At 39.0% G+C, this 23839-nt stretch overlaps 3 protein-coding genes across 9 annotated transcripts in view; 1 reads left to right on the top strand and 2 right to left on the bottom strand.

The window, feature by feature from the left end:
- Pio (zona pellucida domain-containing protein piopio) overlaps positions 1-9050 on the bottom strand; it is a 69234-nt gene extending 60184 nt beyond the window's left edge. Inside the window, exons 1-2 of the mRNA XM_076378267.1 lie at positions 8577-9050; positions 4899-4936 (exon numbers count right to left, since the gene is read on the bottom strand). Coding sequence (XP_076234382.1) covers positions 4899-4934 — 36 coding nt within the window. The 5' untranslated portion in view covers positions 4935-4936; positions 8577-9050. The remainder of the gene's footprint in view (positions 1-4898; positions 4937-8576) is intronic.
- A 2215-nt stretch (positions 9051-11265) lies between these two features.
- On the top strand, positions 11266-13914 carry Mtpap (mitochondrial poly(A) polymerase). The gene is made up of 7 exons (XM_076377710.1): positions 11266-11395; positions 11802-11989; positions 12086-12328; positions 12406-12621; positions 12704-12915; positions 12984-13204; positions 13278-13914. Exons 1-7 carry the CDS (start codon positions 11266-11268, stop codon positions 13778-13780), a joined length of 1713 nt encoding a protein of 570 aa, XP_076233825.1. The 3' UTR covers positions 13781-13914.
- Positions 13915-16610: 2696 nt separating this feature from the next.
- LOC143178834 (RING finger protein 207) lies at positions 16611-23444 on the bottom strand. 7 transcript variants are annotated; one of them, XM_076377708.1, is made up of 8 exons: positions 23312-23444; positions 22899-23132; positions 21915-22063; positions 21045-21829; positions 20342-20686; positions 19839-20124; positions 19174-19578; positions 16611-17330 (listed from the first exon to the last, which is right to left on the bottom strand). In XM_076377708.1, exons 2-8 carry the CDS (start codon positions 23105-23107, stop codon positions 16753-16755), a joined length of 2757 nt encoding a protein of 918 aa, XP_076233823.1. In that variant the 5' UTR covers positions 23108-23132; positions 23312-23444; the 3' UTR covers positions 16611-16752. The 7 variants fall into 7 exon arrangements, with proteins under 7 accessions (XP_076233823.1, XP_076233822.1, XP_076233817.1 ...); XM_076377707.1 differs by lacking the exon at positions 23312-23444 and having other exon boundaries at positions 16611-16977; positions 17059-17330; positions 22899-23269; XM_076377702.1 differs by lacking the exon at positions 23312-23444 and having other exon boundaries at positions 22899-23265.
- Between the last annotated feature and the right edge of the window lie 395 nt (positions 23445-23839).

The raw sequence follows: 23839 nt of genomic DNA, 5'->3' as shown, positions 1-23839 counted from the left end.
TCGTCTCGGACATTCTTCAGAAACAGTGTTTTATGTGAGGACGAAGGAAACGCGGAGAGTATCAAAGTCTCGGACTCACGTACTACTCGGTAAAGAACCAATAATTTAGTTAATGCTTGTATTTACATGTTGCCGACTCTTTGTTGTAAATTATAGTCAAGCTTAAACGCAGATTATAGTATGCTCATGCACTGAACGACATAAAAGAACCATCACATTGTAGACGTATTATAACATTCGTGACTTTTATTTCGAAGTAGCATCTTGATTTCTTCGACATCCACGATTTATACAGGATGTTCGACAGTGGATATCAGACATTTTGAGAGATGATCTAATAGGATGTAATCTAAATAGGATGTAAACCAAGAATAGCAAAATTGAGTTTAAGGCTTCGTTTCAGGGGTATTAATTATTGTCTGACTTGGGGCTTTTTCTACTGCCGACGTGCACTAACCAGGTCAGGCGCAGCGAAATCAGTAGAATAAATCTTAATTCAGAAACACTTCACGCGAATTTTAAGCGTTTCCTTAACGATTAACAACTTTGAAATGAGGCCTCAAACGCATTTTTATCACTCTCGATCTTGGTGTTATTTTAGCATGTACAATCATCCCTTAAAATTTCGTTTTTGAACACCACGTATCGTATAATCTCTGTTTTTTCAGTTATGTATGATGCTACGATCTCTATCTGAAAACGACAAGAAATGAGTCTCATTGAGAACGACTGAATGAAGAACATCAATGACCTGTATTCAATCTCAGAGAGAATTGTATTATCGTCGTTACACCGTTTTTATTTCTCTTTTTTTCTATCTTCATAAATAATAATAACTAGCCGTAAATGGGACGATCAGTATTGACATGATTCCCCATTAAAAACGTGTAAAAAAAGGTTTGAGGATATATAAACTGTGCAATGATTGCACAAACGAAAGTGACCCCATATTTTTATGCATCAAGATTTATATTAGGCTAGTGAGCTATCAAGTGGATCAATAGGTAATCGGATCGACATGGTCGCGGATCTAGCGTAGGTTGAGATCTCCTTGAAAACGCCTCCCTCTCGATTTTACTGCCATAACGTGAGTTATATTAGTCACTCGCTTCTAACCGATCAATGTATGCGAATGACGTCATTTTGAAGCTGGAAAATTATTCTTAGTTGACCCCTCAGACTATAATGCAATAATTGTATCACGAGATTACGTATTTAGTATTAGCTGAAGTTGTTGCTGCATTTTCAAGAATTTGCAATTTAGATATTGTTGTTGTATATAATTCTCTGCTATTTACAATAGCAGCACTTAAATAATTGACTTCTTACGACTTTAAGTACTATAATATGTGTATCAATGTGAAATTTCAAAATTTGCTTCAATTTAATCTTATCCTTATTATTAATAACTTTACTATTATTCTCATTATTAATAATATTCCTAAGAAATTCTGAATACGTTCATCCTCAATTTTAAATTGTTTTGAAATCTTGCAGAGAAAATTTATAAATGTTAGAAAAAGAAAGAAAATTTTGTCACAAACGTCTGCTTTGGAAGGCAGAGAAAAGACAACACGAACTTTGTAACATAGTATGCAAAGGAAACAGCCACGTCATCTGATCATCCCAAATGTATATCCATGTTATGAAATCTTATGAAAAATTTCGAAATGATCGTATTAGAGATACTGAATGGATATTGTTGAACATGACGCTGTCATGGTGGAAAAAAACTAGAAAGTTGCCGATATTATGTAGGCGTTGACAGAGATTGCAGCCTGTACGTGAAATTCCGTGCTTTGGAGAGAAACCCACGCTCTTTTCCTTAGCACATCTCTACCACCCAGCGAGACAATCGCACTGTGAATGCACAAATTCGCTTTCGTTCCTCGATTTGTGTAATCTCGGAAACCCTGAACGAACATCACTAATGCTATTCGATGAAATGAAGAAAAAATCTTTTACGCAATGTGTGGTTTCGACTTAGTCATGTCACTCGCCACTTTCTCCCTAAACAAACGCTATTTTCTATTGACTATTCGCACGATAATGTTCTACGCACAGCCGGTTTTGTTACTACCGATTCCAAGAATGAAGAATACGCCTGCGTGTTCAGTAATTCCTCAAATTGAATACAAGTTTTCATTACTTTTTGGAGTATAGGTAATGTTCAAAGTAATGGCATAATTGTTCTAATTATAATTTCTAACTAAAGTTTTAAGCACAAGTAAAAAGAGTTTTTACATTTTCAAAAATTGTAAACGATAGTGAACTATTAACTAGTTAATAATTCACCTCATCCTTTTATTACGAATGATCTTTATTCAATGGTTTCTCTTTTCATTTAAAATGATTTCGGTATGCCAGTAAACTTATTGCATCAAACATTGATTGAAAACGATTCTTAATTATCTTAAGAATTCATTATACTTAAAAAATAGAAATAAATTCAAATAATAGTGAGATTAAAGTTTTCCTCGTGAGGAAATCAGTGAGTATGAATTTTAATTTCCATGACGTAAAGCTTGACTAGTTTTCCTTTACGAACGTGTGAACTACTCGTAAGACAGCATTTAACGGCGCACTTCCGGTATCACGTCCTCTACCGGCTCTACAGTGAAACGTCTGTGAAAACGATCCATTCGAGATCCCGCACCGATATTTAAAAGAACACTCGAGTAAAAGTGGGCGTGGCTGTTCCGAACGGATTGTCTTTCCTTTTCATGTATGCAGGATCAGCGATGCAAAATGTTTGCGAATTCCTCGAAATTTGTTTCCTCGAGGACGATGATCTTTTTACAGGAGAACACGTTTGGCTAGTTTTACTTTTCGAACAAAGAGCAACAGGTAATATTTATTCAATCTCGGGTTTCGTGATGTGACCTTTCTTCGTTATATTTGCAAATACTTCAAAATTTACGTTCCCTCAGAAATATCATCGAAATCATCAGCTTTTTTAAACGGAAGAATTCCGTTCTTCACACCTTCTTCGTATTTTGCAAATATTGGCAGACACCTCAAAATTTCTGTACCTTGGATAACATTGAATAAGTAAGTGACGACAGTCTATATGCACATTGTAAGCATACAATATTTATTTATTCAAAATGTTACTAACTTATTCCATTTATTAAGTAATTTAATATTTACAACATGAAAATAGTAAAATTGTCCTCTTTTCTAAAATGTTACAAATTGGATAGTGTCTGTCATTATTTTAGAAGTTCTTTTTCTCGAACATATTTACTTTTCAAAAGTTATACTCCCTCGCAAATGTTTAGTCACAGTACAAAATTTTTCATAATTTTTACTCCGCCAAAACTATTGATACCTCTTGAGATTTAAATGCTTCTTAGTCTGTTTTAAATTCATGAATAAATACTTATATTCACTTCAAACTTCATTGTCTCTTTAATCAGCTTGAAAAGATATATGATAATTATGCTTGGAAATGAAGTCCAAAATATTTTGAAACTGACTTAAATCCTCGCCAACCCAGCAGTATCAAAAATAGACAGTGATTTAGCTGTTTTGGTTAATTGGGCGTACTTAAGAGAACCTTCTGCAGCCTGACTCGGTGTAAACAGCAAGTTTAACCGTAATTGTAAATTATTAAGCGTTGCACAAACCCGAGATTGCCGGCATCCGAATGAGTTAACGACGCTAATCCGGCAGGCTTTGTCAAGAGGACATCTTCTCGTCTTCTGACACAACATTTACCATAATTACCACGGGAGAACCGAGCAGTTCCCCAAATTATCTCGCGTAACCTTCATTTTAAGGGAACTCGTTCTCACACGACAAGAAAGCTTGTAACGCTCGTTACACACGAAACAAAAACGACGGTGTTCGTTATCGTATTTATACAAAAAAACGTCAATTTTCCATTCTGTCACAAGTGTCTGCCTGAAAATTATTGGAAAGCCGTGAAACGACTTTCTCGGGCGTTCCTCTTAGAATATCAAATATCAGTAGTACTTGTAAGCAAATAACGACGAAAGTTCTTAAAAATAAAGTATCAGTTACTTAGACCCCTCTAGTATTAATAAAATACAAATCTCTGAAATAAAAAGAATTTTCCCTATCTCTATCCAATATTAGACACGTTATCAGCTAAAAAATGCGCGCGTGTAAGAGAGAATTCTCAGTGATTTCAACGAGTGGTTACGAACCATTAATCCAGCGAGGTGAAAAATTGTAGAGCGCTGACAACATTGCAGCGACTCGACACAATTTTCCCGGCAGACGGTTTTGCGGGACGTTGTGCCAACAAAGGGATTACATAATTCCCCGCATTCCTGGGGAACATACTAGCCCCGCCAGCCACGCTTGTCCCTCGCACGACACGACACGGGAGAAAGTATTGTGTGCACGCACACGCGAGTTCGACGGGTGGCTGCGGTCGAAATCGAAATCGAACGAAAATGGAGGTTGCTGTGCGAGTCTGCCCAGCTGTTGGTCTAACAGCCGGACATCCAAGATGAAATCGTTTCAAGGGATTTCACAACGTGGAACTGGTTGCACAATTTCCAACCTCCTAACGATTGATAAGCGGCTTAATTGGACTTTCTAATTTCTTCTGTGTTCTTTGTTAAGTAATTTGAAGAACATTCGATTGATCACGTTGGGTAGATTAGAATTTCAGTTTGTGTTTTGGTCAAGATGCTTTTAGACGTTTTCTTTTTAGAAAAAATTGTCGGTCTTGAATCTTGAGTGCTTAATCTTGAATACCAATATCTATCTGGTTAGGAAACTGATAGGGTAGTATGGTAATATAGGCTATAGATAACTGATAGTCTGGTGTCATAACATAATTTAAAATAGGAGCATGTTTTGTCGCTGCTTCTACGGAAGTACATCTAAGAACTTGTTAATAAAAAGATTGTTTATTTACTTACCAACAGAAACGTCAATGCGACCTCCCGCCAGTCCATGGCTAAAATAAAAGAGAAAGTCTTATTAATAACTGGGTCGAACTCCCATGAGTACGATCGACCGCGCGCAAACGTGTCTCTCGCGTGAAAACACTTGCAACAAACACAAAAATTGTTCAACTACCTTGTCTATTTTTCTATTTACTACATGCACTCGGTATACCATGCGTTCCACATGGCCAGTTAAACGTCTCTCATAACCCTATCCAACCTCAATCTACTCATCATTCCATAGTCCTCTCCTCGCAAACTCCCAACATCCTCAAACATCTAAAACTCTTTCCGCATTCACGCATGGATTCTTCCAGCTTCCGCTGTCGCACTAATCCACGAGACCAGACTTCCGGTAGGCTTTCACAGAAGCACGAACGCTCGCTTGGTCCTCCGCGACATTGCAACGTAGGCGCGTTTAAAGGTTCACAGGGGTTCAAAGGTCGACCCGAAGGGATCAGGTGGACGTTTTCGCGGCGGTTAGTAGAGCCGTGTCGGGTGGCTCGAGAAAGCGACGCGGCGTTTCGCTAACGCGGCCGAACATAACGCAACGTTCACTTTTTCGAGCAAGAGGAGAGGCTGGTGCACGGAACAGGAACGACCTCGAGCACACTGGACCACCGTGCTTGACCGTAGCCCTTCCACGCGGACGGCATTTTCACTGCACCGTGGTTTTCCCTCGTTTCTCGACCGATTACGGCGTCGCGACGACACGAATCGCGGGATTTACGAGGCTGGTCGATCGACATCCCGCAAGGTTCTGCCACCTTCTTTCCACCTTTTCTCGCGACTCCGTAGGAGAAACAGGCTCGTACCGTGAGCTGGTGCACTTGGGAACCCAGGACCGTAGTATTCCTTGCCTTTCACTTTACTTTCGTTCCTCGGAAATGCACTTTGGGCGGAACGTTTGACACAGCTGATAGTATGGTAAAGTCTATCCGATCTAATAGGAAGATAACAGTGTTCAGCTAAAGGAAATTTTGGACAAGATAAAGTCGGGTTGCTTGAGTCAGTTAAGTGTCAATATCTTGAAACTCAACTTTGAATTTTGTCAAAGTTATTTCAATTGTCTTAAAGCACTGTAAAATCGAAGTTGAAAAACGTTTCGCTCATTTCGTACTGTCCTTCACAGCTTAATTCATACTCTTTATATTTAAATACCTATATCTTTTTATAAATTGTTCGTTATATGTAGGTATATTTATGCTACTTGCAGTTTAAAACTCGAATTCGAATTTTGAAGTGCTATTAGTTGCATCAACGGTGCGTAGGAATCGGAAGAGTAGGGCAGCCACGTCATGGCTTGTCACGCGTTGAAGTCACCAGTGACTTCAACTGTCCGCGCGTGAGACGGATATAGTCATCGATATGTGTGCTTGCATCGTTACGAAATCTCGGGCTAAATCGGTGCGTGCAACAATAATCTTACAGAATCGAACTCTATGAAACAATCTACCATAGATTGAATATTTTTTTAACTCTATATCCGCATTCTGGTTACCCAATTATTTCTTCTAAAAATGGTGAATTAGATGAATAATTAAATATACTCTTTTGTACCTATGTTTATAAAATTACTTACCTATGAGCAAAATTTCTACTCACTGAAATATCATATTTCAAAAGGAAATTATAATACATTTGTATTTTCTCATCTATATCTGTTATATTTACAATTTAGTGTCCCATGAAATAAGGAAATTCCTTAAAGGAATTCAGCAATATCAACCTCGCAAATAAAATTTGGAATACAAATTGCCCTTATTGTTTCAAATGCTATCGTGTATCGCGATCAATTTGCCCGAACGCGTGGGCGCGGAGGATCCTTGGCGTCCCGCGTATTTGGTCACATCGCCACCTACGACGAGGATGAACAAGCGTCGCGAGCCTTGTACTCGTTTTCGCGCGGTTTCCATTGCGTAACGCCGTTTCGTTAAACCGTCTATTAAAAGTCCGTATTATCCATTCAGCCGTTGGCTGTTGTTCGCCCCTCTGTTTTTCCGTGCGTGTCTCTCACTGCGTCATTCGAGAAAGGAAACGGTCGCTTCCACTACGTGCTCGCACAGCTGTCACCCGTTCTCGCGTTCTCCTCGCACCCCTCTACCACGCACGCTTTTTCGACCGTGCCTCCACCACCTCCCCCGCTTCTCGCCCCCTCGTGTTCACGTGGAACGGTGTTCGCTCTCGCTGGGTCGAAGACGAAATAGCGAGCGATACGGCGCTTTTCACGAAGTAAACTAGAACGAGGCGAATTGAAACGGACTTGTCTTTTTATTGTGTAGAGTTGTCACAAAGTTTTTAATTGCATTTATTCTTGATAATAGCCTAAGTTTCGCGAAAGTACGTTCATTTCTGTTTAGAATCGATACTTGGGATTCGTAGATATTATTGAAACTTAGGAATCACTTTTAACCCTTGACTGATGTGGGGGAATCGCATCGTTTATTGTATCTCATTTGTAATAACTGTTGTATAAAAGATCTGAAACTGAGAGAACTGAAAAGCTGTGAATTTTCTATTTGCTTACTATTAATCATTTTGTATTAGGAAATGACAGCAATTCTACAACATTATGTTATAATACTAACACCATATCAGTTAAGGGTTAATCCTGAGTACCTAATTTAGAAATGCTAAATTGCTAGAATATTTCCAGAAAACGCATATTTAACATGCAAAGTGATCCAAAATATACATTTCTTGTAGTCGATAAATAAAAGGGTTAAGAAAGAAAGGGTTAATTCAATTAATTAATATCTTAATGATAAACAGGATCTATCTTCTACCTACGAACTTTTATCACACAGAATACTTTCACCATACAGTACAATTTGAATAAAAATCGTCGAACGATTCCAAACTTTCAGTCGACATTGTACAAGATCTCGTTCCTGGGCAGAATAAATTGCACGATTTCATATCACTTTCGACGACCTTGGATCCACAGTACCGCTCGAAACGCAAAAATATACGTAAGCAGCGGCGATGACGTAACAAAAGAATTTTTATGAAATCGTCAGCGTTTATTCGCGATTGTCTATCGACAGAACAGGGAGTTCCTGAGGAACTCTTTCATCGAACTTCCGTGCCCTTGAACGTCCGCCAACGCAGTCGTCGCGGTGTTTCCTCGCAAAAGGCAATTGCGCCATCTTAGTGTCAACGGGATTAGAAACACGGAATTCAATGAGACGTTTAACAGGCCTTCATTTTCATATCGTTAGACCGATATCTTCGATAAAGTCTCTCCGACTGACTCGATAGGGTTGACGAGTCAATTCGAATTGACAACCCAAGTGCATGTATCGCCTTAACCGACATCACAGTAACGACTAATTCTGTGCGTATAAGGCAAAACGATATCACATCAGTTATGCTTCCAATTTTAGTTCACTCCATATTTAAAACCAAATTTATTCAATATGTAAAAATTCTTCCACATCGTGTAATATGGTTCATTCATCACACAGAGTGACTTTGTTAATAGATTAAAGAAACGCTTTCCTTTCAAAACAAGAATCTATTGAAACACAAATCCATAATACAGAATTAATTTCAAACCTCAATCATTCGAAAGCAGAAACATGTGATTTATGTAAGTTTGCCTTGTAACCACAAAATCGTCTCAAACTAACGATCTCAAAAGTATCTCACCTGCCTCGATCGCCAACGATCCGACGAAAATTACCCAAACACGAACGGATCTCCCTTTTCTTCAGCCAGCGATCTCGCCAGCGGAAAAACCTCTGTCGCCGCCTTGACGAAGTAACAAATCGAGCGTAAAGAATAGAAAAGATCGAGGAAACAGTCAGACAGTATCACTTTCAAGAATTTGGAACCACTTTCCAAATAAACACCGATCAGGTTCGTTCCACGAATCACCAGTTCGATCTACCTCGTGGATCCCTCATCACCAGCACTTCCGGTAGCACATGGGACTCGTCAAGTAGCGTCGAACACGCGTCCTCGCCGGGCGTAAAGTCCGCCTCGCGCACCTCCACATCCCCAAACCGCGCGGAGGATCTCTCGACGACGGTTCCCGGCGAACGCGACGCGTTCCACGTCCGGTCTCGCGAGCAGCTTTACGTTGAAACACGCAGATCTCGGTGTTCGATCATCCTGACCTACCAGGACGTCGCTTGAGCGAAACTCGCTCCTCCACGAGGACCAGAGCTTTGATGGTCAGCTTCTAACTGACTGAGAGGAACCTGGCCATCGATACACTGATCGTTTCCTTCGAGTTTTAAGCTTCTCTCGAGCTGTTTACGAGAGATCTTGCTCAGAGGAGAGTAATATACAGGTGTCCTCGAGTTAGGCTAAGGCCTCTTTAGGCTCTAGCTGTCTACAACTGATATTTTCAGTTAATTGTGTTACTTCGATCAGATTCGCGGTACCGAAAATTTCGTTCGTGATGTACGCCAAAATGAATTGATCCGAGGAGTCCTCTGCTTTTCGAATGAATTTCTACGCGGTTCGTTTTTGCCACTGCACCACACACCTGCCGGCAGTTCGTCGCTCCGTGGAGAAGCAGTCGAGCATGGAGAGGGCCGCGGAATATAAATCCGTTGCGATCGACGCGGGGCTCGAGACTGCACTGGCTCCTCGTTCTCTGGTCTCTGCTGCCTCTGTGTTCCCCTCGGCACGTAGGCAAGAGGGAAACGGAGGGACGAGGGAGAGGGAGAGGCAGAGAAAGACGCGGCGACGTGGGCAACGAGTCGCTGGAAGGGAGACGAAGATAGCCTCTCTCTCTGAGGATGAAGGGGTACCTAAAATTCGGACGAATGTGCAAGGTTCCTCTGATCCTTTCCAAGGTCTCGCTTGTAGAGGAGGGAAAGGATTGGTGGGTGGAAAAGGTGCAGGGAACGGGAAGGACGTTGGCGTGATAGAGGAGAAGGATTCGTAATGATCCACGGGATAGTTCGATGATCGACCGGTAGAGAGCGATGCTTGTGGCGTTCAATTCCTTTTATTCGTCGTTAGATCCATGAACGGTAGATAGCGATGGGAATTAGGCAAAGCTGGCTGAAATACCTATATATTTTAAATCGTAAATGCTTTATTCAGTTTATTTTTGTATGAATGTGAAATATGGGAAATTAAACTGTATTTTATTTGCATTATTATTTTCGTAATAAAATATACAATTTGCATTTGATTAATAGTGAGGCTTTATTCTAAATTTTTTTTATTTTTCTTCTTCTCAGGTCATTCATAAGTTAGATGTTTTTATTTTGATAACCAGAAATATGGAACAAAATACTTCTACCTAGCATTTTTTATATCGACTTCAAACCATCGCATCGTCTGATGATCTTTATCCTAGAAATAGGATAAAAATGAAGGAAAACAAGATTAAATAAAATAGAGAACACAACACAAGACATTCAATAATGTCGTAAACATTAAACAATTGATCGGATCAAAATAGAAATCTCACAATTCATACACGCAAATATAATACATCTAGTCAGTGATTCTGAAACTTATTCCTATTATTTTTATCTCCAAAATGATTAATGCAGCCTACAGCTTCTTCAATACCCATAACATGACATTTATATCGTAATGATACAAAACTTCAGGATACGAAACCTGTTGAAAAACTGTAGACTCTTTTAATGTGAAGCAAGATCAACTTTCTCGACGTTTGAACTTTTGTAACAGCTGATTTAGTTCTCAAAATTCAGAGATATCTTTAATTGCGATTCGATGCAACTCAAACCCATCACTAACGGCGGGAGTCTCGTGAAAAAGGGGTAGAAGGAATGAAGCAGGAGAAAGAAAACGCCTGCGGATGTCGAGGAGGAAAGGATAGACTGCCTTTACGTCATCGCCCGGGTTAGACGCTCGTGTATCACACTCTTCTCGGGGGATGTGGATTTCGCGATCCTTCTTACCTTCTTTGAACAAAATAAACTGCTAACGTTATTTACAAACTAAACTGGCAAAATTAATATTGATGTTATATCGCAGATAAGAATAGAAGGGGACGAATGTAGTCAAATCTTTTACATTCACATTTATTCATGTTCGAATTTCAAATTTAGGTTATAATCTTATAGTTTAAAAAGTGAATAGATACTAAGAAGAACTAGTCCCATACTTAATATTAGATATCTGTCGACTTATTTAGTGCGCGTGAAAATTTATGAAGCTTAGCATGTTTAATAAATTTCCTTCAATTACAAGTTTACTAGATAAGTGGCATCTGTTAAGGGAAACATGCACTTATATTCATTTGTACGAAAGATCGATGTTTCCCTCATGGTAAATTATCGATTGCACATTTATGCAGCACGGAGTAGCGCGTGTTGTGCGTAGCAGGGCAGTAGCATATTTAAATATGGCGCTCGCACATCGTACTAGTACGAATATTTGTCCTTTGTTAAGTACCTTTTATTGTAAATTTACAATAAATATAGCGGGGTATAAAACAAGTAACCAACGGAATGAAATATCAAAAAGTGATGTTGGTATGATTTCATAAAATTGTATCAATAGTGGTACAACCTCGATTACTCGTGTTCATTATTTTCTCTTTGTTTTCCCTCTGTTTCATTATTTTCCTATCAAAAAATATTATTTGTAATAACGTATTCATTTATTTTCAACTCTTGTCCTCTGTCACTGTTATGTTTCACATTATTTGCTTATCGTAACATAACTTAACCTATATCTTTTCAAAATGTGCATTGAATTTCATGTAGTATACACATTTGATAAGTGCTAAAATAATATTTTACAGATATGATGTATGAATGTAATTTCTTCTTACAAATAATCAGTCATGATTTTTCATAAGTTATTTGTTAGTTATAGCAAGTGTATTTCATGGTTATTATTCTGCAATATTAAATTATTGTAAATTTTTTTTAATAGTGCCAATAGTTAAAGCAAGTGCTATCGATGGAAGTTTTAATGACGTAATCAAATTTAGAAATGAGCAGGCTAGAAGAACTATTTTGGTACATATGAATTCATATAATTCTTTAGTTGAATGTAAAAAGCATTGTGAAAAGTATGGCGGCATCAAAGATGTTTTTTATTATCCAATAAAAGCAAAGAATGTATGTACATTCTTCTATTTCTGCTTCATAATAATATCTAAATGATTGAATTGAAAATTGAAACACAGATTAATTATCATAATTTATTATTCTTAGGAGTACATGATGTTAATTGAGTTTGAATTAGATTATGCTGTAGAAGAAATAAAACGAACCATTAAACCTAAAAATGGTGAATATATTTCTATACCTTCAACACTACTATGGTACCGTAATCAATTTCATGAAACCGAAAAGCAAAATATAAAAAACCAAATTCCAAAAATTTCTATGATAAAACGTGGATTTTCATATATTCCCATTAGTACTATCCTGGAACGCCTGTATTCAATCAATTCTGTAATGTATTAACATATCAAGTAGAATAATAAATAGTGAGATTCTGTAAACAGTAGTAAAACTTTTTAATTCTACAGGTATCCAAGCAAATGAGAATACTTCATACCATACTAACAATCACAGATTTTGATACAAGACTGAGATTTTACACAGCACATCAATTAGAACTTTGTTTTTCTAAATTACTTCCTACTATTTCTATTACACCATTTGGATCATCAGTAAATGGTTTTGGACAAATAGGATGTGACCTTGATTTACTGTGTACAGTTAATAAAGTAGGTCAAACTCTTGTAAGTATAAATCATAATTAATATTCCAATAATTTGTTTATATTAATTTTTTAAAAATTGAATTTAGTGAATATTTTTTTAGGAGAACATTGATAAATTATTATTTCATGCAAAACCTTTCTCTGCTAATGAAAGACAGGATCAGCAGGAGCTTCTAATGATATTAGGTCTCATAATGCAAAAATTTATTCCTGGCATTCATGATGTAAAAAGAATTCTCCAGGCGCGTGTTCCTATAATTAAGTTTAAGAATGAATTCACGAATATGCAGTGTGACCTTAGTAGTACAAATATGTATGTATTATATACCTTACATTCCTTGGTCGTATATAATCAGTTTTAAAATTGTTAATTATCTGCAGGACAGCATTATATATGTCTGAATTGTTATTTATTTATGGAGAAATAGATGAGCGAGTTAGACCTCTCGTTTGCACTATTCGCAAATGGGCTAAATTTAACAATGTAACACATGATATACCAGGTCCATGGATAACGAATTTCTCTCTCACACTCTTAATAATGTTCTTTTTACAATTGAAAAATATATTGCCTTCTTTAAATAAATTGAAAGAGTATACAAGTAAGTATGAAAATTGTAATGACTATTTGTTGGTTTTTTATTATTGTATTGAAATTACTGTATTTTTTCAAAGGTGAAAAATCTCGGGTGTTTAATATGGAGTTTATCTTGAATATCAAAAAATTACAATCCAAAAGGAAAAATAACGTAACTCTGTCTCTCCTTTTACGTGATTTCTTCGAATATTATTCTATATTCGACTTTCATACTGATGGAATATGTATTCGAGAAGGAAAAGTCAAAGTGAAACCGGACAAGTCTCCTGTTTATATTTTTAATCCATTTGAACCAATGTTAAATGTTAGCAAAAATATTAATTGTTCTCAGTTGACACACATCATAGAACAGTTTCGTGAAGCATTTGTAATAATGAATCAAAATGAAAATCACACTGTTTTAAAACTACTCAGAATAAACTCAGAACATTCACGCTTGCATCGTACAGAACATCATAAGAGTAAAAGTAAAAATAGTAACATAAATGTGCAATCAGAAAACTTAGAATTTAACAAAGAATATTTATCAGAAGTAGACATATTAGATGACTCTCATGAAATGAAGGGAAGCATAAAATAATAAATACGAACAGTTTATGATTGTAGCTCAGCTTTTACAATTAATTTTCTTATGACCCATCAAACTTATAAATGTAAACAAGAGCAAAACAATAAATAAAACAAAATGACATTGAACTATAGAACGAGAGTGTACACACATGTGTTGCTAAACCTTGTATTTGAGCTACGCATTTGTGAGAGACGTGGATGTGTACAGTTTTGTTATGTACAGAATGGAAATTATAAAGCGTTACAGACGAATATCTCCAAAAATGATAATACGCAATAATGTTTTAGATGAAAGTTGTTCAGCACCGAGGGGAATATTATCTGGTGGGACTTCTATTTTTCAAATGGAACCATACTTTTATTTTTTGCTAGTATTGCAAAAAATAAAATTATTTTAATGCGAATTTAAAAATTATCTACAGAAGGTCATTCAAGGTCAAACTTGCAGGGAAATGCCGAAAAGATGATTGAAATAAATCTATTGATAATTTAACGCAACTGCGTTTTATTTGTACTTTCGTAAGTGTTCAAAATAATTGCCTTGTACTTTAATGCACTAATAAAAAAAATAAAAAATAAAAAAATAAAAGTCCCACCACATGATATTCCCCTCGGTGCTGAACAACTTTCATCTAAAACATTTTTGCGTATAATCAATATTTTTGAAGATATTCATCTGAAACGCTTTATAATTTCCACCCTGTATAAATATATAATGCCGAAAGTAATCCACTAAAAAATATTAATAGTATAAAACAATTAAAAGTATGTGCTTTCATCTTTGATACACAGAACATGTTTGTATAATGAAAATTAATTCTGTTTTTGTATAGTATAGAACGATAGTATTAAAAAAATTTTATAATATAAATGTTATTCCTTAATATTCTTTTAAAATTGAGATATCCTAAAAATGTAAAATAAATTAATCGATAAGATTAAAAAAATATGTATAAATGTTAAATTGTAATATAAGTTCGTCCTGTTGTTAAATGTTACTAAGCGAAAAAGCAAGACAGAGGTCATATTACAATGTAATATTTTTACATTTATAATGTACATAATTTACACATATAGATTGTAATAAATTATTACGTAATGTGCGTACTGTTAAAGGAAAAAAGGAAAGAGTAACCTGCACAGATACAAGTAAAAATCCATATGTTGTAACTTGTATATTTTTCTATTATCAGCGTTTCGACAGTTCTCATACATGCTTTGTGTACATTTGCTATAATTATAACGTCCTTATGATTCGTTAGTCCTTTAAACTGAACAGTAACGATCGCGTTTAAACTTTTACGAGGAACCTTCGTTCGTCCTGTCTCTCATCGATTCAAATATCGCGAACGATGGATCCTCGTGCGATTGACACTTACGAGTACAATTTTGCAATTAGGCTATTTTTTCGCTAGAGAGAGATAAAGAGAGAGAATATCGCCGTTTAAATTCGTAATGTATGTACTGATTGATGGCAGTGTTCAAATTCGCTTGATCGATGTCTCCTCTCTTCTCTCCGTCACGTTATCCGTTCGACTCAGTATACACGGTATAAAGTACCTCGAATCGAAGGTATTACTATACGTATAAACTCTACAACGAATCAGTTCGATTTTTCTTCCTCTCGAAATCATACTCCACCTAAACACGCGATTTGAGCAGCAATGGGAATCCTTTAATCTCTGTCTGTTCTCGTTAGAGTAATTAAATCATAATTCTGTGTATACGCATGCACAGTTTATCGACATCAAACGTGTCCCACTAAATTCTAATATGAGCCACTAAGTGCATCAACGACGTCACTCGAAGGGCCTCGTCAACAACGAGAATATTGGGCAACGCGTGTACTCGCTCCTCTTCTTACTTTTATCCCTCCCATTTTGATATATTATTTTTCTATTAGAAGTAATACATCGTTACCTTCAGCGTTTCGAAGTGCAATAAAAAAGCTACGATCGATAAGAAACGGAGAAGCAAGAAACGCTGAAGGCTTGGCCTGACCCTGACATAACTCCGACCAGACGCAAAACGAGTGTATATAATAGAAACGTCGACGAATGGCTTGGCAAGGCAGTTATGAATGTCGAAAATATTGGTCCAGACCGAGGAAAACAAATCCAAAAAATGTTGTTACAGTCTTCGTGAAAGTAACAGTTAAAGGTGCACTTTTCGAAGGTGCCGTACAGCGGCGGCTCGAACGACGATTTCCCCTTGTCTATTCTCAATTCTATTCGCGTTCGTCCGTGATATATGTACACCACACGAAATGCCCTTTTATCGTATCGTATACCACTAATAAAATGCTCAAAATGCTCGAAAAGAATCATTGTCGTAGTACCCTTTCGCGTAATAACAATATTTCTCTACTAATAACAATGCACTAACATGGTCGAAATATATACAATCTTTCGACGATACTTTCCCGAATGTTATACTAGGCGTTTGTGGAGGGTTGCTCGCTTTCCTTTCAGATAGCTAAACGTGACCAAGCTACGCAAAGATCATTCTTAATCCTGAGAATGCTAAAAACACATGTGCGTTTAGGCAATTGATGTAAACTGTGCGTTGTACGCCTATCGGCATTGGCGAATGCGGTTAACAGATATAATTAGAGAATTTCGGCATTCAAAGGTTTAAGGTAATATAATTCGTCGCTGTGTAACAGATTTCTAATAAAATTCTTGGACAAGTCATAACAAAGAATAAACGAGCTATGAAAAACGCTGGTTTAGTCCCGCTAGCTATCTGAGTGGGACACCTAGAACTGTTTACGAATTTTCACCCCTTATATCCTACTCTCACCCTTTTCCATATAAATTACACACTCATAACAAACTATTCAGCAGTCGTGTGTGTAATAGTGGAAGGAAAATGGGGTGAGCCGATTTGCTCGCAAACACTTCTGCGAACAGCCTTTGGGACACCTCTAAACAGAAGCTCCTTGAATCTTCGCCGCAGCCTCTTCTTCGAGAAGGGGAGGCTTTAGTTTGTCTTACTCTTCCGGTGATGACGGTGGTAGTGTGAGTGACGATGGTGCAGGTGAGACCTGTTCTCCTGCACCGCCGCCACCAACGTGCGCACCGTCTCCTCGTGTCCCTCGAAGCTGTCCGCTTTCTTCAGCTGGCCAAGCGACGCAGCGCCCCCCTCGCTGGCAGTGGTGCCGCGTTTGCTCTTGAGCCGCGGGAAAGTCTCCCAGGAACGTTGTTTCTGCACCAGAGACGACGACTTCGATGTAGGCCCGATCAAAACAACCAGTGTTTTCCCGGGTTCCTGCACGGATTGACCTACCGTCCCATCCACGATGCTCGATCGTCTGCTCCCTGACCCGGTGGTGCTCAGGCTATCGCAGCTCGCTCGGCGACGCCGCCTCACCTCCGTCGCTGTTTTGTCGTCCGTGTAGAGGACGTCTTCTGGGTCGCTGGCAGGGTACGCTTTCACGCTCTTACTCGCGGGCAACGGTTGCTCGTCGGGGACCGCGTGCACTTGGGCTTGCACGCGCTTCTTTACCTCCCCTAAACTTGACGCTTCAGAAATTCGCTGATACTCCCCTTCTTCACCTGCTGGAAGTATGTGAATTGATTAGGAAAAGGGAATAGGGCTTAAGCGGTCACATCTACTTAAAAGCCTTTAGAAGAGATGTGAGTTGTGGGATCTATTCCATGAAAATTTGTGAAAACTGAATTAAGGAAGTTTCCCATTAGAGGATATGCAAGGATGTCATCTTAAACACTGGACTGCTTGGAAAGATATCTGAAGAAATAAAGTAATTATAGTTAAAAAAAAACAAGTACTATTTGGATTTTAAAAATTTAGTCAAATATAAGTAGTATTTAGTGTCGTTAGAGAAATAGTTAAAGGTACAGATCAGTTAACTTTTAGGAAGTAATAGTATTTTGACTCTTTTTTCATTACCTCCATTAAAGAAGTGATCTTATTCATCAATTCAATCTTTTAAATATTAATAAGTAAAAGAATAATGATGTAGGGCTTTAGGTAATGAATGCTCTCTGCACTCTGAGTGGTGCAAAAATAAAAAATAGCACGGTATCTAAAAATAAAAGAAGAATAAGAATTCTTAAGAGTTTAACAATTTAACAATGTTAAAAAAATGATTTCGCTACTGAGATTGTCATGATTATAACAAAAAAAAGTTGAAGATTTAAACAATTTGGCAACTTCAAAAACTTCTACTTTTAATTTTTTTTCTAACTATCCGATTCTGTAGTTAACGAGGCTTGTTAGTAGATGTAAACCTTTGAGCGACGAGAGGGAGAAATTACGTTGCCTTAGGTAGCTTTTTGTCAGTCTCTAACTCGGCGTTATTAAATATGTATTGAACTGATTTTCTTGATGATTCATGAGTAATGATTTTTGTTGATGTATTGATTTTATTGAAACTATACGACTTTACATGATTATAACGACAGTACTATATCGTGTATGCAAAAAAATAACGCTCCGAAAGTTACTCTTCAACCTTTAACATTTGAAGGTTGGGTTTCATGCACACCACCTTAATACTTTTTCGATAAGCTCGTGGTCTTCCTTCATTCTCACCTTTGACGTCACAAAATTTAACCGCCGTGAACTGACATTAAACCTGTGCCTTTCACACCCTATAAGCTCGTTACTAATTCTGAGCCATGAACTCAACAAAAATCCACATTAATAACGCTGAGTTAAACACTTCAATCCTGAGAAAGAGCACTACACCAACTTCCAGTTTTGGAAATTATAGTCTACTCAAACTCCCAAAACACCGAAACCTTTTTTAAATTTTAACGCATCAATTGATTACGGATAGAACACTATATCGAAATCGAATCCACTTACAAGAGCACAGTTTCTAATTTACCTCCCCGTGCAAGGTATTTGCCTGATCGTTTCGCGTCACGTGAAGAGGCATCGAATAGATTTAGAGAGAACACAATCGAACGGTGGATTTAATTGAATTGCGGTCGCACGCACACGTCGCTTTAATTGTGATTTTAACGACATCCGATCAGTACGCTTCAGCATTGATGCTGCAGAGAAACAAAGGTGAAGTGAACATACACTTCATTGCGCTAATGAAGAATTATTCAAGTGTCCCGTCCAATTCATTATACAAGAATATTACAATGTTTCGGTGTCACTAGTGTTTGTCAATTGAATTATGCGGCCTCAGGTCAAACACTGCGCTCGTCGATCCTGAATTGGGCGCGATACGAGGTACAACAATTCTCGTGTGTGCGTTCATCAGGGTTTTATTTACATCGATTTATAATGCTATCTACATGAGTGCTCTGGAAGTCGGGACGCATCCCTTCTGTATCGTCAACGGATCCAAAATCCCTCTCGTAACTATCACCCCGCCGCGCCGCTATTTACTTGTACGCGTGATCCTCGCGGATTCGTTCTTACCAGTCGCGTGTGACTGTTGCTGCTGGCCATCCATGCATCTTTCTGGCTGGTCAAGCCCCTCTGCGGAAGTGTCCCCACTGCCACCTTTCAGTGAACGATAAAACGAGCGTACTTTGCTGGTGGACGAGTGGCCAGGTGGTGTTTTGGGCTTTGCGCTGTCTGGAGATTTTCTGGACCGTCTACCTTGACTACGATCACGACTCTCCTCTCTTCCAGGCGATTTCTTCCTGTCATCCTTGGTCCTGGCCTTCTCTATCAATTGACTGAGGACTCCTCTTTTGGAGTCAGAGGATTTAGCTGTGCCATAGACGATGATATTTCCACTAGAGTCCAAAACGGCTTCAACGCTGCTAGAAGGAGTACGACAACGCGTTGGTACTTCCTTCGTTTCTGCGTAGAACATTGCTAGAGTTAAATGTTTTGCGGCAGAAAACACATTTGATAATTTGTATAATTGGGCAAAAGATATCTTGCATGCTAACACAAATGCATTGCCAATTAAATCGATAGGAGACCTGATATATGTGGTCTTTCTTATTGGGGGTGCATTTGTGCTAGAACAGAAAACAGTTTTGATAAATTGTATTCTAGGGGATAGCTAATTTACCGCATCTAAGAACGTACCTGAAATATTTTAGTGTAGTTCTTTCATACAAAATTCATACCTTTCATGTAAAGCGCATTATCAGCACTGGTGGCAGTATTACGCGGATGACGATGATCTTTCGTGGGAGCTTGAGTCTGCGGTTGCTGCGGCAGCTCCTGCATTTGCAAGCGTGCCAAGTGCTCCAGCAACACTTGCAAATGTTGGTTACTAGCTGCATCTGCGGCTGCTATACTCACTTCACCAGCGGCGACTCCGGATGAAAAGGATTTTATAAATGGCTCCAGTTGCTGAGTGAGATTTTGTAACTGCTTCACTTGGTTCCTCAACGATAGAATATCGTTCATCTGAATAAGTCAGAATTATTGATTGAATTTTCGTTGAGAGAACAGCCATTGAGAAAACAATACTAAGTTCAATTTCTGTGAATAGGATAACAAGGGGTGTGACATGCGTTATGGCAGTGGCAAGAAACGTAATGAAATTTTATTGCATTCTGTGTCATCTCACACGCAACTTGTTACTCCGTTCCCATACAGACTGAAAATGAATCTAAGGTAATACCTGAGAATGGAAGATCTCTTGTTCTACGCGAATTCTACACAACTGTTCATCCCACAAAATGTCGAAAACGTTCTTGAGTCGTTCCAGTTCCATCTGATGATGTTCCAGCTGCTGCTCTAATACCCGACAATCTCTGGCCACGTGCTCATATCGTGTCCCTAACGGAGGAGTGTTCGCTCTCCTCAAAAGAGCTACGTCACGATGAAGTTCTTCCAAACGTTCCTTCACTGTGAGCAACTGTTGATTCAATTCCTTCAGCTGACTGTCAAATGTTCGGCAGTGATTGGTAAAGGGTTCAGTCTCGGCTCCACCTTTGGTCGGAATCCTCTGAGCGAGTTTGCTGCTCTGCTCGGAAAAGAATAATCTCACATGATCGGCGATCGTTCCAAACGAACGATCGCGTTTACATGATGTAGAATCAGACTGTCTGATACTGACTGCTACATCCTTACTAAACAAACTAACGGGAAACGAAAGTCGTCTGTCTGCGCTACGTGAACCACTGACTGTCTCTAATCTGGCTACAGACTACCACCACATATACTGATCAAGTACAAGCCACATCATAGAATAAAAACCTGTAAACGAAAGTACTTACACAGAAGTGTGCGCGAGAAATGCAGTGAAAAAGAAACTTGTAATATGAACGTAAACGAATGTAATCGAGAGTGGTGGCCGGTCAGGCCAAACGTGGCTTAGCTACCTGAATCACCGGCGGTTCCTGTTGTGGCATCGTGTGAGTTTGATCATACAAAGACTCCTTGGGATTCTGCATTTGACCCACGTAAGGTTGCAATGCCCTGGCGAACTCGTTCCTGTAATTATTCTTGAGGTGGGTGGTGAGCAAAGGCGGCCTCGATGGGTGTCCCAGCTGGGCGACGCGGCTCAATCGATCCATCATCGGATGGGCCAGTTCCAAAAATTGATACTTCGTCGCACCACTGGTGAAAGCGGTGCACAACATCAAGTGCATGTGTAGCACAGGAAGTGCACGGCTCAGGGAGAATAGCTGTCCACGGACTACCCTCTCCTTAGTCTCAAACTGTCGCTGAAGCTCTGTCAGAACCGCACCGTGGGTCTTCGTGATCGCTTCCTGCATTCCTTGGCAGTAAGAGTTTAGCGCCCTCTTCTCCGATTCCAAACTGTGCCGTAGCTCGTCAAGCTGTGTCTTCAGGGCCAGCACGCCATCCTTGACGCCAGCTTGCAGCTCGCAGATCGAATTCACTGCCCTTTCCATTTTCTTCGATGCCTGCTGCCAGGCACTCTCGATATCCACACAATGAAGTCTCGCGTCCGCTGGTATGTCGCGGTAACAGGTCGCGCAAAACATGCACTTGGCGCTCTGACTGAACATTATGTACTGCTCTCCATGCGTAGGACAACGACGTTGACTATCTTTAGCACATTTACTCATATGCACTACCTCATGCGTAGAGAACATCTTTGCACGGTGAGTGTGCTCTCTGCAGTGAGTACAGAGTGCTTGCCCTGGGTTCGAACAAAGTTTCACAGTGAATACATGTCTTGAGTAAAGATCTTATTCTTGGTTTTATTTTTTAAGCTTAATACGTACCACATGTTGTACAAAAGAACATAGTAGACTTGTCTCTTTTGTCACAATTGGCGCATGGAGGATTCTCAGAGTTTGCCAATTCAACCAGCTGACGTATAAGCTGATCGGGTGGTGGTAGTTGTGCTCCATCTTTCAGTTGTGTGTGTTGCCTATATACAATAATATAATAATTTAGCTTTGTTGAAGTTGAATAGCATTGGAAATATTGAGAATTGAATGAAATGAATGACAGCATTGCGACATAATACATCACAGATTATAAATATAAAGTTCAAGTGAAGTAAAATAGAAAGAGAGAAAAGTACTTCAACAAACCATTATAGTAGGAATGAAAGAAGTTCCACTTTCTACAATAATCTATAAACAAGCTTTGTATTAAACATAATTATATTCTCTGAATACATGCTTTCAGACAAATAGGCAATAGAAATTACAGAAGAACAGACAACATATGCATTGTTTTTTGCAAACTAATGATTTTGGGCAAAATAATATAAAAGAAAGATATAAAATCTTACAGGATATAAGTGAAACATGAGCTTATAATCTACTCTAGGAAGATCATGCAATAATTCTATAATATTCAAACATAATAAGAATGTACCAACTGTACGCCTATACTCTGTATGTATCTCAAAACATCTACAAATAATTATAACTCATAGGAACAAAAGTAATTGCATAAACTGCTGCGTAATAAGAAATAATCATACACAGACAACACATGTAGATGCAAAGGGTATTTCTAAAGCAATAAATATCACAACTTTAAGAATTATTAAATTCACAGTTAGATAGTAATTTGAAGATAATAAACTAAAAATCCTCTGAATGCATTTTAGCAATGCCCTGCGTTGTACCAAAAGCAGAGATAAAAACTGACAGGAAATATGATAGCATGCAAGATATTAGCCAAACCTAACCCAGACCTGGGATCATCACCCACCCTAAGGACGCCATGCAATAACAGTCGTTGTTATCTACCCGCAGGTGGGACAGAAGACCTTTCCGTCAACGTGTGGGCCACGGATGCAGCGGGCACAGAAGGTGTGAAAGCAGGACAGCAAACAGGGCTCGTTGTAAAAGTTATGGCAGACGCCACAGATGAGGGGATTCCTGAGCTCGCCACCGGTTACGCCTGTCGTACCGTCGTTTTCGCCGACGCCGTCGACCGCCGACCCGGAGCTCGCCATCGTCGGCCAAACCAACGGCGACCACCTGGAAAGCAGAAGCCAGAACGCTCTAGAGCAGCCCGCCTCCTGGATACTCCTCGTCATTCCCAGCGGTTGCACGTTTCACCAGCCACGTTCACCGTGTTACCAGAATATCGAACTTCAACTAAACAGATACGGTGGAATTGCTTTCCTTAAAACTAGAATCGCAAAAGAATTGTTTACCCCCAAGACCGTTGGCCCGCCCGCCGCAGAAAACCCTGAAGGGTAGTTTATCGGCTCGTCATTCTAACGTAGTATGGTGGACAACCCCGTTTGCGCCTGACGATCGGCTCTGACGTCACTGGGGTGCCACCAGTCTCACCCCCTCCCGCGCTGGGTGGGTGGTGTGGTGTACGTACACAGAGAGGGAAAAGAGGACGGGCTGCTGCTGCTGCACGCGATTACGTGTGCGAGGCTGCACACAGAGCACCTTACACACAGAGGCACAAGACCGATCTGACGTAAGCGAGGGTGGTTATGGAGGTACGTGCGCTCTGGCAGCGATGGGTATTCGACCCTGTTCCTCGTCATATTATGAACAATTCGGTTTTGTGAATACACTAATATGGAAATGAGATATTAGAACGTTCCATGATTTAGTTTAAAGGGAGATTTGGAAAGTGCATGTATTGCTCTTTTGTGGGGATAATGACACAACAATAGTTTGCTTCTTTTTTAGTTATTATAGGAAGTATTAAAAAGGTATTTTTT

The sequence above is a fragment of the Calliopsis andreniformis genome, chromosome 5 (genome assembly GCF_051401765.1).
Source record: "Calliopsis andreniformis isolate RMS-2024a chromosome 5, iyCalAndr_principal, whole genome shotgun sequence".
In the NCBI taxonomy this organism is placed as follows: Eukaryota; Metazoa; Arthropoda; class Insecta; order Hymenoptera; family Andrenidae; genus Calliopsis; species Calliopsis andreniformis.
This window is presented reverse-complemented; position numbering and strand designations above follow the sequence as displayed.

Coding starts and splice junctions, on each gene's coding strand:
- Mtpap (XM_076377710.1), top strand. CDS start 11,266: ATGGCGCTCGCACATCGTACTAGTACGAATATTTGTCCTTTGTTAAGT. Junction 12,329..12,405: donor GCCTGTATTCAATCAATTCT/GTAATGTATTAA, acceptor TTAATTCTACAG/GTATCCAAGCAAATGAGAAT. Junction 12,622..12,703: donor ATAAAGTAGGTCAAACTCTT/GTAAGTATAAAT, acceptor ATATTTTTTTAG/GAGAACATTGATAAATTATT.
- LOC143178834 (XM_076377702.1), bottom strand. CDS start 23,191: ATGACGAGGAGTATCCAGGAGGCGGGCTGCTCTAGAGCGTTCTGGCTT. Junction 22,064..22,898: donor GTCTTCTGTCCCACCTGCGG/GTAGATAACAAC, acceptor TATTGTATATAG/GCAACACACACAACTGAAAG. Junction 21,830..21,914: donor GTTCTTTTGTACAACATGTG/GTACGTATTAAG, acceptor GTTCGAACCCAG/GGCAAGCACTCTGTACTCAC.